This window comes from Littorina saxatilis, linkage group LG17 (assembly GCF_037325665.1).
Source record: "Littorina saxatilis isolate snail1 linkage group LG17, US_GU_Lsax_2.0, whole genome shotgun sequence".
NCBI classification, from domain to species: Eukaryota; Metazoa; Mollusca; class Gastropoda; order Littorinimorpha; family Littorinidae; genus Littorina; species Littorina saxatilis.
In genome coordinates this window covers 18136920-18156133 of record NC_090261.1, presented here as the reverse complement: position 1 = coordinate 18156133, position 19214 = coordinate 18136920, and the positions used below count along the sequence as shown (strand labels likewise).

Below are 19214 nucleotides of genomic sequence, written 5' to 3'. Positions count from 1 at the left end.
ACTATAACAACCGAAGTTCTGAACCGTAAGGTGTGAACGGCAAAATTAATTAGCACATTCTGTTTTTCTCCGTTGGTGAGAAAATCATCCATGGACAACGATACTTTTTTGTTTTTTCAATTTTGATCAGTGTCTTTCGGTTGGCTTTCAAAAATTACCGTTGAGTACAAGTTGTTCCGTTTAAAACCTTACCTTTTAGCATATAGAATGTTACACTGTACAACAATATAAGTTTTGAATGTTAGTACAAACTTAGGGCAGGACTGTTAACCCGTGATTTTTATAAGTATAAAAAGATTTTACAAATAACGTCGAACCTAACACCGCGATTTAAATGTAAAAAGAATCGCATTCCACAAAGTAATACATGCCTTGTATTATTATCAATATTTGTTGTTTAGAGCCCAGTCAAGCACAAAGGAATGCCTGGCCAAAAAATCATATGAAAAAGAAAGTGTGTGAGTAAATCTGCACATGTTATTCTTTTATATTTCGATTTTAAAGCGTGATAAGCGCAGATTTGTCAGTCTGTCGGTGTGTCCGTCACAAACATGTGCGCGCCAGTTCTCACCAAAATGCTCAACACGTAATTATCGCAAAGCTAATAGATCCCTAGACTTTCGAGATGACAGGGAAATGTCGGGGGCATTCACGTGATTTGTAAAACATTTGACTAATTGCCCCGCAATTTGTTAAATGTTTTACATTTTTACAAATCACGGGTCAACAAGGACACTCGTTTTACAACCCTGATACTCTTTTGATGCACAATCCACCACTTTGTTTTTCGTCCTGCGCGACCCAAGAACCGACGTCATATGTAAAAGATCTCTCCCGCTCAGACACAACAAAATGCCTACCCACTTACACACATTTTTACACAAAGATCAAGGAAATTGTGTTCGAAATGATTAACAGACAAAATATCAGACAAAAAAACCCAAACGTACAAAAAAACTATTTGCATTGATATAACATAACACGACATAACAAACATGACTGCTCTCTCTCTCTCTCTCTCTCTCTCTCTCTCTCTCTCTCTCTCTCTCTCTCTCTCTCTCTCTCTCTCTCTCTCTCTCTCTCTCTCTCTCTCTCTCTCTCTCTCTCTCTCTCTCTCTCTCTCTCTCTCTCTCATCCGCACATTCATTGTTGTGTAAGTGGGTTTAGGTATTTGATGCTTGAGACAGAGCGGTAAACCGAGTTTTTTTTCTTCTTCTTCATGTTACATCGTTTTGTGTAACTGGGTATAGGTATTTGGCTGTATTTGAGCGGGATTTTTTTTTATGCATCGACTTGTGTACATTGGTATGCATTTGGCAATATTTCAGTTGACGCCAGGCGATCACGGTATCTTGTCATTTATTTATGTATAACTAATAACCGTCTTAGTTTAGCATTGGGAAAAATGTGTCGTAAGGAACAAATTGTCCATATAAGTACAGTAACCATGAACATAGTCAAAATGTGACAGAAACATACGGGAAGTGCCTCCACATTTTCAAGTAAGCAGCACTTTGCTCGGACGAAAAGTAAAAAGAAAGGGGGAAAGCCAGCGTCAAGACGCACCTTTCTAATTCAATTAGCTGCCACGGCCCAGTTTCGGTAGGCAACTGGGGATTGTTTAGGTATCATCTGTCCGAGTCTCTGATAACGCAGGGGGCAAGTGGAGGTCTCTCGAGGAGAAAAATTCCTCCCGATGTTCCCGAAGTAGGCGAGAGACCTCTAGTCCATTCATGATGTAAAATCAGTGATAACCTGCCTACTCCGAGCAATTTCTAGCAACGAGGCCATTTCTGTATACACAATAACGTGAACAGGCTCTGCCAGGGGCACACTAAACTTTAGTTCCAGACGCAAACCCCCACAGCGCACCAACTCAAGCTGATCTCCATCCAACATTGACGGTGACAAGTCGAATACATACAGCGTATAACCTCCGGGATAGTCTTCATAGGCAATTCCGTTACCAGCGTCACTAACACCCACCCCTGTTCCTGTGGTCAAACTAAAGAAACTTCTCACATACTGTCTGTTTTCAAAGTCTGGTGTTAGTGGTTTTGCAGAGACTTGTTTTCCAGTAACATAGAGACAGAGGAAATTCAAGTTGTGAGTTTTAAGTTGAATGGATTTTTGGTGTAGCTATCAGCGAGCTCTTCTAGTCCTACTACAACGCGTGTTGGTAGCTGACTGAGAAACAAATTGTCTAAAACAGCACTGAGGTTTCCACGCGGGATCCCGTAAGATTTTATAACTACTCTTTTTAGATGGTATTTGGCTGTGGACCTCTCCAGGGCTTTTACGTGAGCAAGACTTACAGCTGGATTTAGTTTTGCTTTTCTGACAAACAAAGATATGTGTAATCACCGTTAGGTAAGCAGGGTTTAGTCCGTGGGCCATCAAATTAAACAGAGACACACCTACTACAATATAAATAACAAAAATCTGACCAAAAAAAATACAAGCTCACTACGAGGGGTGTGATAACCAAAAACACGCCACAATCGAGAGAATCTCTTGGTATCAGTAGTTGTCTCTTCTAAGACGTTAGTATCAACAGTGGTATCTTCAGCAGACAAGGCGTCCTCAGCCATAACTACTCTGAATGCTGTCCAAGGCTATCAGATGAGATCCATGTGTTAAATGACGTTGGGTACCCAAACTAATACACTAAATACTCTTTTTCCCCCTTACCAAGTAATTCTTTTAGTACTTTGTCAATACAATACATTTTTTTCTCTCCTACTTTTTGTAGTTCTTCTTTGTAAAATCTACCTTGTAGTTCTTCTGCGTGATCGTCTTTCAGTTTATAGGTCACTGGAGTTGATTTCAACACACTGCCAACTGAAAATAATTTTTCTGTCCACGCAGGTAAATAACCTTTTTTAAAGAGTCGTCGTGTTTAACTTAGTCTCACACGATCACCAACCTTTGGGTTTTTTCTTTGGGGGTTCTCCATACAAAACTAACCAAATTGTATCTTCGCCCGTTAGCGAGGCAAACTTTAACAGGTGCTGATTTTATACTTCTGTGAAACGAATGGTTATACTTTTTTGTATTGATGTCATCGTTCTCCGTCGTAAAAAAATGTATACCCTCGGGGTTTTTTTTAAAACGCTAAAAAGGGGCGTTCAAAAACTCTGTTCCCTTGTCAGTTTACAATTTAAAAGGTTTGCGTCTTCGTGGTGCAATACTCAGGCGTGAGCAGCCTCTAACCTAACATTATGTATGACTGCCTGTGGTACAATTCGTGTTCGGTGTAAATGTACCTGCGGTGTTTATAACACCTACATAAAACCAACAGGTAGCTATCTGAGTCTAGTTGTTAAAGCTTTTTATATTTTTGTACATCAGCTCTCATCTCTCCCTCCTCACCAGTCGAGCTAACTCCTCCACCCACCCCACACCATTGGTCTAGCACTAATCTAAGCATTAAACCCTAATCAACCCTCGGTAGAGAAACCAGGTCCTATTAAACTTCTCTAACTGCTGGTCACCTCTGGTGGTTTATCGGAGAGCGGGGCTCCGCGAAGAGCAGGGGTACCATTTTTATTGCCTTATCCTGACACCTCTGATAGTTATTAGCGTCATAAAAGAGAGAGGGCTCCACGAACCGCAGAGAAACCCATTTAATTGCACTAGACAGCAGTGTACGGCATCTAGATAAAACACAGAACCTTTGTAACTAACCCACTGACTAGTGTTGGTGTTGTTGTTGTTATAATGACTGTTTTATTTTTATTTTTATTTTTTTTCTTCGTTGTTGATAGGCTATGTAAGAGGTAGGGTTATATGTGTGGTGAAAAAAAATGTAAGTGCAAACACACACACACACACACACACACACACACACCCCTCCGATCACACACACCCACACACACACACACACACACACACACACACACACACACACACACACACATGCGAGCACGTTTACACAAGTACTTCCAAACAAGAAGGTAAAAGTCAGATGCAAAAGTAACAAACAATACATAAACTGCTCACGTTAGCATTCAAGAGTTATACAGACACATAGTTATTAACTTTTCCAATATGATCATTTTATTATAAAAGTGACATCAGTCTTTTGAATATCAAAAATCAAAAAAAAAACTTAACATTTTGCATACATACATTAAACCAAAAAGCCAAAACATGATTGTCAATTCAAAGGCACGAGGTGGTCCCCGGATTAGTTGTCAACTTCATAACCACTTCTTGATGTCACAGGAAGAGGATTTACGGTTGTGACAGGACAGTAAGCTGGACATGTGGAATACAGGGGTCGCTGCAGCTGCTGAGGGTATTCCTCGCTTTGTGTCGAATCCGTGGCTGTGGTTGATGGTGTTGAGCGGTAGTAGTCTGACGGCGGACACTCTGTGTGATTCTTCAGATGTTTTTCCTCCTCATTCTCCTCTGTGGGTGACAGAGAAGATACCTGTTGGTGGTAGTCTTCTTTGATTTTTTTTCTGCACTCTAAGCAGTTTCTGAAACTTTTTCAAGTCCAGGGTGACTCCTCTTTGGACAACACGCCCACCTTTGGTGCTGGTGGGAACAGCATAGTGGCGAATATGGATTTTTACAGTCCCTCTCCACGTTTTTACTGAGGCAAAAAGGCTTCCACCTAGCGGGTAGAGTGTAGCCGGCTGTGGTGGCTGCTTCATGGTCCCTGAAGGCATGGTCGACTCCACAAAGTCCTCTGTAGTGGTCTTTTTACATCCGTCCTGTCTTATATACACACTCGCGGCTCATGTACATCTGGTTTATTCTGGTTTCAACGGGTTTACACTGGTTTAGCCTAAGGTCACGTGGGATGCTATACCGTTTTTCACTCTGTTGCATCACTCACAGAGCAGTTGTTCAGTCACATGAGTGATAACCCTTTTTCGAAACGCTGTCGTTTCTGTCCACTTCCACACAACAACCCGCAAACACCATCAGGAGAGCCCGTCTGGATGTGTCTTGGGTAATGCTACATTCCAACGACTAAGAATTTTGTCTCGATTTAGGTGTTCCCAGATTTTATCTGCGACGGTTCTAATGGCGTCAACAGTCCACCGTGTTGAATAGTCTTTTTCTTCTCTCTTTTTTTCTTCAAGGCGTTTGCAAACATCGCGTTTTAACTCACTAACAAACATCAAGAACAAACTGTTTCGCAGGTGAACTTTAACTTTGAGAATACCAGCCTCCAATTCTTCCAACATCTGCTCTAAAAAGGGACTGGACGTCTCCATCATGACTTTTGTTTTGTTTTGTGTACCTCTCTTTTCTTACTAGCACTCTTCTAACCCTCTCTCTACTTTGGTGGGTACGAGATGAAAGTGGTGGAGATGATTCCTCCCCTTCTTCTTATATAGACACATACACACACACACACAAGACACCCCCCAATAAAATGAATAAAACCGTTTACAGACCTAAAAAAAAGACGACGCACACGACCTCAGTTTCTTCTCAGCTGTTGGACCAAAAACCATACTCTTCGATCATTACCCCAAAGTCTGTTGGGGGAAAACACACGAAGCGTTCGAAATAAACTGGCGCCGCGGCTTTTCATCAAAACATAGTACAATACATACAAGCCACAGGCTGAACTCGTCAAGTCTTGCAAAAGACGTGGGTTGTACACGTGGGCTGAACTGTGTTTCAGCATAAAATTTTCAATAGCGGGGTGCACGGGTGGTAAACCAAAACTATCGAAATATTCCGCTTGCCCAAGTCCATCAAACCAGACACACACCCAGTGTTCCCCCGGTCCTGTACTGCGATCTGTATTGATGACAAAAGCACTTGGACGTCGCGTGTTCACCTGTCGTGGGAGTCTGTCTCTAGGAAACACACCTCGAAACACACGTCGGGTATGAATGTCTCTCCCCAACACTCGACTAATGTCTTTGCTGTTCATAGTGCAAAATCAGTCAGGACCTGGCGAGAGCGATCAATCTCGATCATACTGTCCATTTCACCATACACAATCACCATCACAGGCGCTGGAAGGGCTTGGTTGAACTTCAGCTCCAGACGCAGGGCACCGCTTTTCACCAGTTCAAACTGATCTCCATCCAGAAGACTGGGACTCAGGTCAAAGCTGTAGATAGCATACCCAGCTCAAAATCACGCAGTTCCATGTAAGATCCTGCATCGCTGTTGGCGAGACCCGTAGACGTCATGAGACTGAAGAAAGATCTCACATACTGGTGTTGTTCAAAGTTCGGTGTCAGGGGTTTGCCGGGGATCTGTTTTCCGTCTAGGTACAGGCTGAGAAAGGACAATCCTTGTGTCTTGAAGTGGTAAGGATTGCGTGAGGCTTGTCCGTGGAAAGCAGCGCTGTCCACCAATCCAATCACCAGGCGGTTGGGTGTCTGACTCAGAAACAAGTTGTCCTGCACAGCACTGTGGTTGCCTGTGGGAATGGAGAAAGTCTTCACAACGACCCTTTTCAAAGGATACTTGGCCGTACCTTTTTCCAGCGCTTTGGCGTGAGCGAGGCTCATTGCGGGGTTCAACTTGACTTTGCGAACAAACAGGGAAGCATGTGTGATGACAGTGCGGAAACCCTGAAAGGGGTCAGGAGACATCAGGTGGAAGATGTTTTTTGAGGGAATGAGTCTGATCTTCACGTCCACGCCGTTCATCATGTAGCGTTCCTGGTGCATGATGTCAGCATGAAGTCGCCCCATCATGTTTGCCTCTCTGCTCCGCATGGTTTGCTCACGACGTATCTTCAAACCCCAGTTGGCATCCCCGCCTGTTTCATCCAGATGGTTGGAACTATCTCGGTAATACATGGCACTGGTGAGGTGACTTTTCTTGGCTTCTCGTCCATAGTTGAGGGTGGCTTCAAGGTAGGCACGGTAGGGGTAGGTGTTCTCTGAATTGGTCACCAAAGTATCATTGAGACTGATATCCACCTGGGAGAACAGGCTGTGCAACCAGTAGTTGACAGGAGCCACATGGGAGTCAGCATCCAAGTTTGTTCCGTCTGCTTTGGTGATTTTAGCTCGCACATGGAGATACGTGTTGCTTAGATCCAGGTACTCGGATGTGGCACCACTGATGGTAAACTCAATAGGGGCTCCTTGGGCCAGAGTAGCCAGAGGATGATACTCTACAAACATTCCCTCCTGCACAGCTGTCTGTGTTGGGGGTACAGAAAACAAATCCAGTCCAGTATGTACACTTTCACATGACTGAGGGTGGGCAAGTGCCATGATGCTTATCTAAAAATATCAGCTGCCGTCCCCCTCCTTCTCTTCTTCTTCTGCCTCCCAGTCTGACCTTGGTGGCGTGGTGTGGATGATTTTATACGTTTCCTTGCAGGTTCTCCAGGCGGCGCGGCTGCTGTGCCTGTCACTCGACCCACGGCTTGGTGAAACAAGCGCTTCCCTGCATTGCTAGCTCTCTGCTGGAGTGACGACTTAACACTACGCCCAGACAATACATCCTGAGCCACCTGCATACCTGTCCTAGCCCCCTCTTTCAGCAGAGCTTTTCCCCCACTTTTCAAAAGAGGTACAAGGACTCGACCAATACCCCCTAAGAGATTGCCAATGCCATGACCTCTGTAGTTTCTTCCTCCTACAAACACGGGGAGACCGTGACCGACCTGGTTGCAGTAATAATCTTCATAGAGTTTTCCACTGCCCTGGAAATGAGTTAGACGAACCATCTTCTACAAATGGTTACCACCGTCTTCCCTTGCTCAAATGCGATAGGTTTTCCCGTGTCCGTTGTTAAAAGCATTTCCACCGTGTTGAACTGACGAGTCAGTGGCATGTAATGGGGTTTTTCAAATATATGATGAACGACCTCTTCAGTCTTCTTTTTAATTGGCACCGTCCGCAACAATGGGACTAATGTGTCTCCGACCACTCTTTCGCGCACCAAATCATAGGACACGTATATTGCGTGAAAATCTTGATGTAAATCCATCATAGCCTTACCGTCAAAGTGACCAGGTCCTGTGATGGTTTGTTGGGTGACATCTGTTTTCAAAATTCTCATCAACTCGGGGCTCATCCACAGCGAGATATTTTTGAGTAATTTAACACGTACTTTTTTTGCTGCTTTGGTGTAATAAAACCTTACATAGTGCGTAAGACTTGCATCAACCAAGAGCTGGTTTAGTGAGTCTATAAAAAAAGCAGGTGAATCATACAACCCCTCTGGTAAAACTAGAGTATCACAAGAAACAGCAACACCTAATGGGACACAAATTTGAAACTGACACGTGTCTTTTTCCACATTTACATACGAGTTGTTAAACTGAATCTCAGCCAACCCACACTCGTAGTCGGTGCTCAGGTCAATTGTTTGAGGTAGTTTTGTGTAGTAGTGACTCGCGTTGTTGTCAGGGTAGTGCTGCAAGGAGCTGTTGCTGGGGAGTGTCAGGTAGAACATGATGAACGAAGACGTTGTTACTGTGCCAAGGGCGGATCAATGGAAGGTAGCCGAGACAACTTCCCAGTAGGGCCACCCACAAATTGTCTGTCCCGTGTCCACGCGTCAGATTGAACAGAGACACTCCAATCACCACATAAATAAGGAGCATCTGGCAAAGGAAGACAATCTCGCTCCGAGGGACACGACGTCCAAATACACGCCACAGCTTGGATGTTCTTGGTCGCTTAACAACACTGTCTGGTTCATCCAGAGGCGTATTAATCTTCTGATCTTCCTCCATCAGAGCCACTGAAGCTAGTCCGTGTAGTGGGTCAGTGCCGTCTGTGGAATCCAAGAATTGAATGACGGGTTATAGCCGAGCCATTTGACTAAATACTCTTTCTGTTTGCCTTTTCCAGGGCGTTGTTCCAAAACAGCTTCAATGCAGTATATTTCTTTCTCCCCCACTTTCTGCAGTTCCTGTTCATAAAAAGTCCCCAACAGTTCTTCTCCGTGATCATCTTTCAGCACATAGGTCACGGGTGTGGTTGTCTTGACTTGACTGATGGTAAAGAGTTCCTCTGTCCAAGAAGGCATATAACCTTTCTTAAAGACTCTTCTCGTCTTGCTGATTCGCACACGGTCTCCTATATTCAGTTTAGGTGGTTTGGAGAGAGTTGGACCACCATACAACCGTTGCCACACTTCCTCCTGATTAGCGATGGTTACGTCAGCAGGAGCTTTCTTAATACTGCGGTGGTAGGAATGATTGTAACCACGCACCAGCTTAGGCAAGACTTCCACATACCTCACTGAATTTGTTCTGGTGAAATACCTCCACAGTTTGTCTTTCAAGGTACGGTTGAAGCGCTCCGCCATTGAGGCTTTAATGTCATCATTTTCTGTCACAAAAAAAGTGTACCTTTGTTTTGTCCAAAAAATCCTGGAACACCTTGTTTTTAAATTCGCTACCCTTATCTGTTTGTAGTCTCAGGGGTTGACGACCTCGGGCAAAAATGTCTTTGAAGGCTGTCACCAGAGAGGTTCCTGTTTTGTCCTTCAAAGGCACCACCCACGCGTGTTTGCTCAACACATCAATACAATCATGTGGGTAGGTAGGTAAACCCGTCATTGTCTTTTCTTAGCGCTCTCACATCAACCAAATCTGCTTGCCACTGGTGATCTATGCCACCCACGATAATACGACGACGAGCAAACTTTCGCCGCACAGGTTTGTGTAGTGTATAGGTGTCTTGAAAAGTCAACCACTTTTCAACTTGTTTTTGTTCTTGTCTGGTGGTTCTTCTCAAAGCCTCCACACCACCCAAACTTCCAGGGAGTTGACTTCCATAATATCGATGTCGCAGCTTTTCCTCGACTTTTTTCTTTTCGACTGGCATTCTGCTCAAGAATAAGATAGCCACGTCCTCTTCTTGGGGGATGGAGAAGGGAATGATACTCTTTCTGCAGAAGGAGATGCTGAGGAAGGACTCACAATTCTTCTTCTTCTTCTTTTTGTCCTGGTGGGTGGTCTTCCTCTATCACCCCCCTCGCTGTGCATCCACTCCCATCGCCCTGTGTGACCAATGAGTTCACGAGGGATATTAACCGCTTTTAAACCTCTTGCAAACACTTCCCACCCTCGAGGATCAGGTGTATTTTTACGGTAACGAAGAGCATCATTCACCAGATCAGCCATGTTGGTTCCTTCTACTGTCTGCCCCTGGTACACGAGCTGCCCTTGCTCATTCCACTTGATGTCAGAACTGTCCTTGGTTATATCCAAAAGCAACTGAGCCTTCTTCTTCAAGGTTTTTGAGACACTCTCCAACACTCGTTTTTCTACCCTAGATAGGTCCTGAGCTTTCTCGGCCTCATTCAGTTGTGTCAAAGGTTGCTTTGTTGGTTGTGATATATCCACTCTTCCAAGAGGTTTGTCTTTGTAGTGACTAAAACGATTCAAAAACCGCCACAAGACTTGTTGGTAGGAGTTGGCTTTTTCATGTTTGTCCACATCCTTCTCGTCTAAAATATCCCGCATCACTTGATCCATATCCCTCAAACTTTGTGAGGTTGCATCAGGTACTGGCGGTCCACCTGCAGAGTCCCGCAAAGAAGCCAACACGCGTGGCTCAATCAAAAGCATCTTTTTGGTATGCTCCATCGCATCAGAGACCCAGGGTCCCGAGCAAACCAGATACAATTCCTAGCACAGGGTTCAAAAGAGCCTGAAGAAAGCCCCCTTTCTGTAGGATTTGCTTTCGATGTTTGACAGATGTTGTTTTTTTGGCTAAGATCCGTAGGTTCTGTTTGTGTCGAGACAACCGTTTCTTCTGTGCGGGCGTCAGCTGCACATGGCCTTTTAAGATGTTCAGGGAGCACTCGCACAACGCATGGAGCAAATCTGGAGAAGCTCCTTTTAATACGGCCTTAATCACGGTAGGCTTAGCCCTACACAACATCCGCAACATGGGTACATTTCTCTTCAGGCGTGCAGACATGGTTATTTTTGAAGGTACACCACGGGGTGCTCTGGCGGGAAAAGTTTTGTCCTCAGACGAAGCTGATCGGGTGTCTCTTGTCGCAAGTCAAACAGCAAATAACCGTGAGGCATAGAAGTCGCATCTTTAAATGCTTCTTGGACATACTTTAGCTTCCCAGGGTACATCTGCTTGGCCAGATGGGTGATCTGTGAAGCATCTCGTGGGTTTTTAAACACCACCAGGTAGTGACTGTTCAAACTGATCGTCCTCTGCTCTTTGTTTTTTCCAAACAGGTTCTGTACAATATACATTACACTCAGATTCCGATGATGACTTTCTTTGGTGAATAGTTGTGTAACCTTGTCTCACTCATCAAATCATCAATGATGACCAGTCGCCTTTTGGCCCCTGTCCACTGTTCCACATCGGGTAAACCCTCCACAAACGTCACATGTCTCATCTCATTGTAACCAGGCTGCCACGCTCCATAACACCAAATCAATTCCTCTGGAGGGGGTGTCATCATATCTTGTAAGTGATTCAAATATTGTTTGACAAAATGAGTCTTCCCACTCCCTGTGGGACCGGCAATCACACAGGTAAAAGGATGTTTCCACCTTGGATCCATTTTTACATACTAAACTAAGATCCTATCCTTATCTTTATTTATTAATTCCAAAAAACACATCTACCTTAAATTTTATATTCAAAACTAACTAGTTATATTAGTCTTTTTTTCTACCATCCAAAACACCCACACGCACCACGTGCGTGCAAGGGTTAACAAGAAGAGCAAACGCTCGATCGAGTCACTTTCGCAGTTCTGAATATTATATGAGGCATCAGATGGACAGGAAGAAATTGCTATTCACAACACAATGAGTCACGTTCACATAAAATTTGAGCCCGGTCACTTTTATAGTTTCCGAGAAAAGCCCAACGTTAAGTTGTGTGTTGCCGAACAGAAAAGGCTAGTTATCTCCCTTGTTTTTCTGATAACGTTCGTAAAAGGCTACAGATGTAAATACTTTGATGTAAAGAATAATCCTACAAAGTTTCAATCACATCCGATGAACTTTGTCAAAGATATAAAATGTCTAATTTTTCCTTTGACGCTGACCTGTGACCTTGAAAAAGGTCAAAGGTCAACGAAACCATCGTTAAAGTGTAGAGGTCATTGGAGGTCACGACTAAACAAAATATGAGCCCGATCGCTTTGATAGTTTCCGAGAAAAGTCCAACGTTAAGGTGGTGTCTACGGACGGCCGGCCGGCCGGCCGGCCGGCCGGACAGACTAACACTGACCGATTACATAGAGTCACTTTTTCTCAAGTGACTCAAAAATAGAAATGATGTCATGAGTACGGAGCACCCTGTCTGTACAGGCACATGAAATCACATGACAAAATATAAAACTCAATAAACCGTTTATCCGCAATCCCTCCTTATCACTACTTAAACACAGGCACCTTAACCTATAACTTTATGCTGGTCCCTACCCTTGCGCATTGCGCATTGCGCCGGGGTCCGGTTCGTGCGCGCTTCCTACTACTCTCTCTTCGTTTTAACTTTCTGAGCGTGTTTTTAATCCGTTTGTAAACGGTAGGCTTGGTGACCAGAGGAAACAAATCTCATCGCGAGTTCGTAAATGGGCGAACGTAGATCGCGCTGTAGCTTTTACTATTGTTGTTGCTTCTGCCTGGTTCAAAGCTGTGATGATTGTCTTGAAATTGAATGACTGTCTATAATAATGATTTTGTTGACCAGAAACATTTTTTGTTTATGTGGTAGCGAAGTCGGTTATGTTAAACCTCTTCTTTTTTTTAATGATTGTGTATCGGTAAAATTTGGACAAAATAGGTTGGTTAGAGCGAACGTTTGGGTTACTGGTAAATTTGAAAAGGCAGAAATCAATCAGTGTTTGGGGAATCAAGATATAAGGTGTAGTGAAAAGAAGATAAGTTCAGTGACTTTCATATTGATTGGGAAAAGGTGTGTCCGAATTTTTACAAAAGATAAATTGTTGTACTTTGGTATTTGTAAATTTTGTTTGTCCTCATTAATTGTGAACAGGATATAATGTTTATATAAAGTTGAAAGTCAAGATTGGATTTGTTTAGCCTACGCGCGTGTGTGCATGTGTGTTATACATAGACATAGAACACGGTATTGTCTGAATTACGAGAAACTCGGGTGGTGAATCATAATAAACAACATAAAACGTAAGAACATCAATAAAATATCGAGGCACAAATACTCAGCTCATAATAGTGTGTGGTAAGGTGGGATGGGGGGGGTGCACACACACACATACACACACCATCGAACACACGCACACACACAAACGCACAATTATACCCGCACGCACGCACACACAGGCAGGCAGGCATTCGCAAAAATACATACAAACACATACACACACACGCACACACACACACACACCCCTCCCCCCCCCCCCCACACACATGTGGGCGCGTGCACGCAAACAAACGAATGAATAAACAGACGCACAACTACACATGCACGCAAACACACACACTCACACACACACATACACACAAACACACACGCAAACAAACGTATGAAGGAACAGACGCACAATTATACCCGCACACAGGCAGGCAGGCACTCGCACAAATACATATAAACACACACACACGCACACACACACAGACAAAGCAATGACCAAAAAAATAGCAGAAACTTACACTTCAACACTCTAACACACACACACACACACACATAAAGCAATGACAAAAACAACAGCAGAAACTTACACTCAAACCCTCACACACAAACACAGACGGGGAATCGACATGGGGGTCGTGGTGTATCTATATATACATACATACATACACCACTACCCCCATGTCGATTCCCCGTATTCCTCATCAAAAGAGCCTCATGTACATGTATGTGTGTGTGTGTGAGTGTATAAATCGATTCCGAGAAAACTACTGGACCGATCTTCATGAAACTTCACATGAGAGTTCTTGGGTATGATATCCCCAGACTATATTTTTCATTGTTTGGGATAAATGTCTCTGATGATGTCATATCCGGCTTTTTGCGAAAGTTGAGGCGGCACTGTCACACCCTCATTTTTGAACCAAATTGATTGGAATTTTGGTCAAGCAGTCTTCGACGAAGTCCGGACTATGGGATTGGATTTCAGCTCGGAACCTCAATAATTAGTTCATAAGTTTGCTCATTAAACATTTAAAGCTGTAATTAAAATCGAATTTTCATTGTATTTCTCATCTTGTCCTGAATTCCAAAATATGTAGATATATCATTTTTACTCTACAAATAGGACCGGCACGGTTGGCCTAGTGGTAAGGCGTCCGCCCCGTGATCGGGAGGTCGTGGGTTCGAACCCCGGCCGGGTCATACATAAGACTTTAAAATTGGCAATCTAGTGGCTGCTCCGCCTGGCATCTGGCATTATGGGGTTAGTGCTAGGACTGGTTGGTCCGGTGTCAGAATAATGTGACTGGGTGAGACATGAAGCCTGTGCTGCGACTTCTGTCTTGTGTGTGGCGCACGTTATACATCAAAGCAGCACCGCCCTGATATGGCCCTTCGTGGTTGGCTGGGCGTTAAGCAAACAAACAAACAAACTCTACAAATGTGCTCAGAATGAAAGAAAATTCCTTCAGTAACTACGATAGTCACATGCTTCGCGGAGATGAGTGTGACGCGTCTTGGTCTTCGGGTATGGTTAGCCGAGACTATCTAAATGTAGTCTCGGCGATGACTGGTTTGTGTTGTTGATCTTTTTAGTTTGATACCGACTGACTAAATGTTTTTATATCGCTTCATGCGACTTCTTATTTATCACTTTTGCTACTGGTCTGGCGCTATAGAAAAATGTAAGGATGTAGCTGTCAGCCGTCAAGAGCTGCACGTTGGTCAGATGATTCAGGTGATCAGGAAAGTAAGGTCGGGAGTCTGAGAAAAAGAGCCTCATGTTGGTCAATGATGACCAAAATGCAAGTTGTCGTTAACAGATTCCTCTAACAGTGTTTGCGAAAGTTGATGTATTGCAAATAATCAGAGCTGTTTGTTTGTTTGTTTGCTTAACGCCCAGCCGACCACGAAGGGCGGTAATCAGAGCTGTACTAAATTAGTAACTTGTCAGGATATGAGATGAAACTAATTTTCCAGGACGCAATGTTTAAAACCTAAGGTCTGAAGATTACTTTTAGAATATTTGTTTTGGCTTTTGAAGCTCTTTTGTAGTTCGGCGATGACTGGTTTGTGGTGTTGATCTTTTAGTTTGATACCGGCTGACTAAATAAATGTTTTTATATCGCTTCACGCGACTTGTTTTTTCTTCCTTTTTGTTAAATTCAAAGAACTTTTAGTTTGTGTGTCAATGCCTGACATCGCAGTCAGCACAGCAAACTATGTAGTATTCTTCATGTTACAAGTGGTTTGTATTTTCTCATTCACACAAGCATTCTCAGTTTGAAAACACTGAAGAATGAGATTTTTTTGTCAATGCCGGCAGAATTTATTTGTAACAAAATCAACTGAATTATGCAGGTAAACATGAGTAACTCAACAGTGAAAGAGAACCATTAGCTACATTCATATACAGTGAAAGAGAACCATTAGCTACATTCATATACAGTGAAAGAGAACCATTAGCTACATTCATATACAGTGGAACCTCTCTTTTAAGACCATTACACAATATGAGAAAATCAGGTGTGAAAAGACAGGAAGTCTGGAAGTCTTAAAATGGAGGAAAATGAACAGATACAGTATCAACAGAAAATCTGGAAAAGTTTTAAAAAGGTGGTCTTATTTATAACGGAGGTCTTAAAAGGGGGGGTTCCACTGTGGCAAAACTTATGTATGCAAGATATAAAACTGAAAAAATCTTACATAATTATGACGAGCTTACCTGAGTCTTCTTCTTCTGCGTTCGTGGGCTGAAACTCCCACGTACACGTGTTTTTTGCACGAGTGGAATTTTACGTGTATGACCGTTTTTTACCCCGCCATTTAGGCAACCATACGCCGTTTTCGGAGGAAGCATGCTGGGTATTTTCGTGTTTCTATAACCGGCACCGAACTCTGACATGGATTACAGGATCTTTTTCGTGCGCACTTGGTCTTGTGCTTGCGTGTACACACGGGGGTGTTCGGACACCGAGGAGAGTCTTCACACAATGTTGACTCTGAGAAATAAATCTCTCGCCGAACGTGGGGACGAACGCTTACCTGAGTAAGTGGTCTAATTGTGGTTTTATCGACCACAATGTAGAGAGGAAAGGGATTACGTGAGATAGAACGCGGGAATACGTCACTGTTTAACGACGTGTAATGTGATACAGTAATCTTACAGGCCTTTAAATGTTCCTTTTCTCACCTCACTACGAAGTTCATACTTTTTGATGAGCGTTAAGCCACTGGTCTGCTTGAAGAATATCGAAATATACAAAGGAAAGGAAGTGAAATTGCTCATGAAAAAATTACAAACAAAACACAGACTGAATCTTCAACAATCTGATTGATGTTATATACAATATGGCAACTTCATTTAATGAACTGATGTGCATGGGACAGAACCCTTTGTGCGTTTGTGTGTCTGTCTGTCTATCTTGGTCTGTCCGTTTCATGTATTAACAGCTCTGCCCACTCAACCTTCAAGCATGTCAATCTTCAATAATAATCTTCTCAAACATTTGCTGGCATTTGTTAAGCGCTCAAGAACAAATGTCTGTTGTTGTTTTGTTTATGTTGTTGTTGTAGTGTGCATATTTTTATGAGTTTTTTCTTTTATTTTTGGTTGTATTTTTTTCACCTGGCTCTTTCATTCTTACCTTTCTGTTTCTTTCTTTCTCCTTTTTAAGAGGAACTGACTCTAAAATGTTTCATGAGTTTTGAGGTTCAAAATGTAAGTATTACATTGCAGAATTACCTTTAGAATTTGGACAGTGTGTTTGGCAACAATCATTTGTCAAAATATGACATGAGGGTAGCTTTCAAAAGTAAAAGGTGCCGGCAACATCATCCCAACAGTTCTCAGTTGAAACTGCCCTTATTACCAAACACCGGTTTGAACAATTTTTAAAACCAGATTTCTGGTAGCAAACCAGAATGGTGTTAGTCCTGTTATTGCTGTGGGAATACAAAATTCATGCAAAACTGAGGCAAATAAATGTATGTTGGCAACTAGCAAAATGAGTCCAATGCAGAAGAAGTAATTACTAACAGAATTATTTTTTCAGACTCCAAACATATTCATTACAAACATATGCAAAACACGTCTTCTTGTTAAATAATACTAATCAATTTTAAAGAACTAATGCTCGGACACCATAATCACACCTTCTGTATCTCATAACTGTTTGTTTTTATGCAGGCAATCCATTCAATGAAGAATGAGTTTCAAGGAAATAAATAAGGCCAGAGTTTGTGGGGCCACGTGGGTCCACTGGCGGGGTCCTTGGGCAAGAGCCCCTGGTTGGGGTAGGGGGGCAATGCCCCCAGAAACTGAAGCATTTTGGCCTTGTAAATATGAATGTAACACCCTCTGGTGAAAGATAAATTGTGCATGTAAAGAAAAACACTATGTTGTCCCTCCCACCCGGGTTATACTGTAAAACACTATGTTGTCCCTCTCACCCGGGTTATACTGTAAAACACTATGTTGTCCCTCTCACCTGGGTTACACTGTAAAACACTATGTTGTCCCTCCCACCCGGGTTAAACTAAAATACATGTTAGTTGTTTTTTTTAGTGTTTTTTGTGTGTTGCTTTCACGTAAATCTGCAAAATCGCGGAGATTTGGATTGCCTGTTTACTAATGGCACACATGTTTACACTTGCTTGCAAAGTAACTCATCCAAATGCATAGTATTAGTGATTACACACTCTAGTACACACACTCAACACCCTGACAATCATATACCTGATATTCAATCACTGAAAAGAAAACCAGTTAAACTCATTTATAAATTAGAATAGTTCTGCACATGTACACTGAGTTTCAAAAACATTTCAAACAAACTCTCCCTCGCTCTCAAATACACACAAGTTAGGACTTCAATTGAATAAAGCATCTATCATTATCATATCATTCAATCTCTCAGAGCAGATCCAGTCATTTCTGTCAATCAAAAGAAGCAGAATGAGATTGCTAACAGTAACAGTGCATTCCAAAGAAGTTATGGATCATTCACTCTCTTACACACACAATGATTTTACAAGCAAAAAGTACTGAATTCTACTCTAAACTTTGCAATATCTTAAAGCTTACTCTTTAATATCCTGACAGCTACTTTGTTCCACAGGTGGCAACAGGTTTTGTCTTCTCAAATCCATATGAGTGACACCTAGAGGTGTTAACAATCTTACACATGCACACAAGTTGATTCCTAATAGTTCATTTTTCTTTTACACATTTGTCTCACTTTTTCTGCAAATATTTAATTTTATGTTGCTTTCATTCACTCTGACAAACAAGAAGGAGAAGATTTCATTTGTCATACACGAACACACATCTGGAATGAAGACATCAGCAAAACAAGTTGAGAGAACCACACCCAGACCAATAGAAGGGAATCCTTGGCCACACACATACCATGCAGAGGATGCAAACCACAGACATGGACTAGGAAGAATTGGTCTCTTCACCAGCTGCTTCTTGGTTGGGCTTTTGGCGGCGCCGCACAGATGTATCTTCTTTCTGACTGTCACCCTGTTCCTGAGCAGTGTCATCGATCACATCAGATTCATCGTCCTGAATGTGAACATATCAAGAGACCAATCAAGCAGTCAAGTCATGAAGCCCGCAAAAGATTACCTTGACTTAAAGTTAAAAACCAAATGTCAATTTCAAATATAAAATTTCTCAAGTAAATTTTCATTTGATTACGGTAATATACTTACCCCAATCACATATAGCATTTGACACAGTCTGAGATGCTAGGTACTGAAAACGCTTACCCGTCTAACAAATTAAAGGGAAGCAACCCCATCACCAAAAAGGCAAACGTAGCCATGGTAACGGGCCGGTACCCCGGGAGTTACCTCCCATCTAGTGGATACTACGTCACTTCCTATACCAACACGTGGTCATATTCATACGGCTTTAAAGAAATCAAAAAACCATAAGCGGGGCAGGCGGGCGGGCCTACACTATGTGATTGGGGTAAGTATATTAATCAAATGAAAATTTACTTAAGAAATTTTATATTAAATTACATATTCTTACTCCCAATCACATATAGCAGATAACATCAACAAGGCGGTGGGAAAGAAAAATCTAACTCACTCTAAACACCTTGCCAAAAGCTGGCCCACTGCCAAAAAGTCAAGAAGGGCCCGATGGGAAAG

General features: G+C 42.6%; 1 protein-coding gene across 2 annotated transcripts in view; it reads right to left on the bottom strand.

Annotated features, from left to right (window-relative positions):
* Positions 1-15354: 15354 nt before the first annotated feature.
* Positions 15355-19214, bottom strand: part of LOC138952793 (thioredoxin-related transmembrane protein 1-like) — an 89174-nt gene continuing 85314 nt past the window's right edge. For both annotated transcript variants that reach the window (XM_070324533.1, XM_070324534.1), the window contains exon 8: positions 15355-18618. In XM_070324533.1, coding sequence (XP_070180634.1) covers positions 18490-18618 — 129 coding nt within the window. In that variant the 3' untranslated portion in view covers positions 15355-18489. The remainder of the gene's footprint in view (positions 18619-19214) is intronic.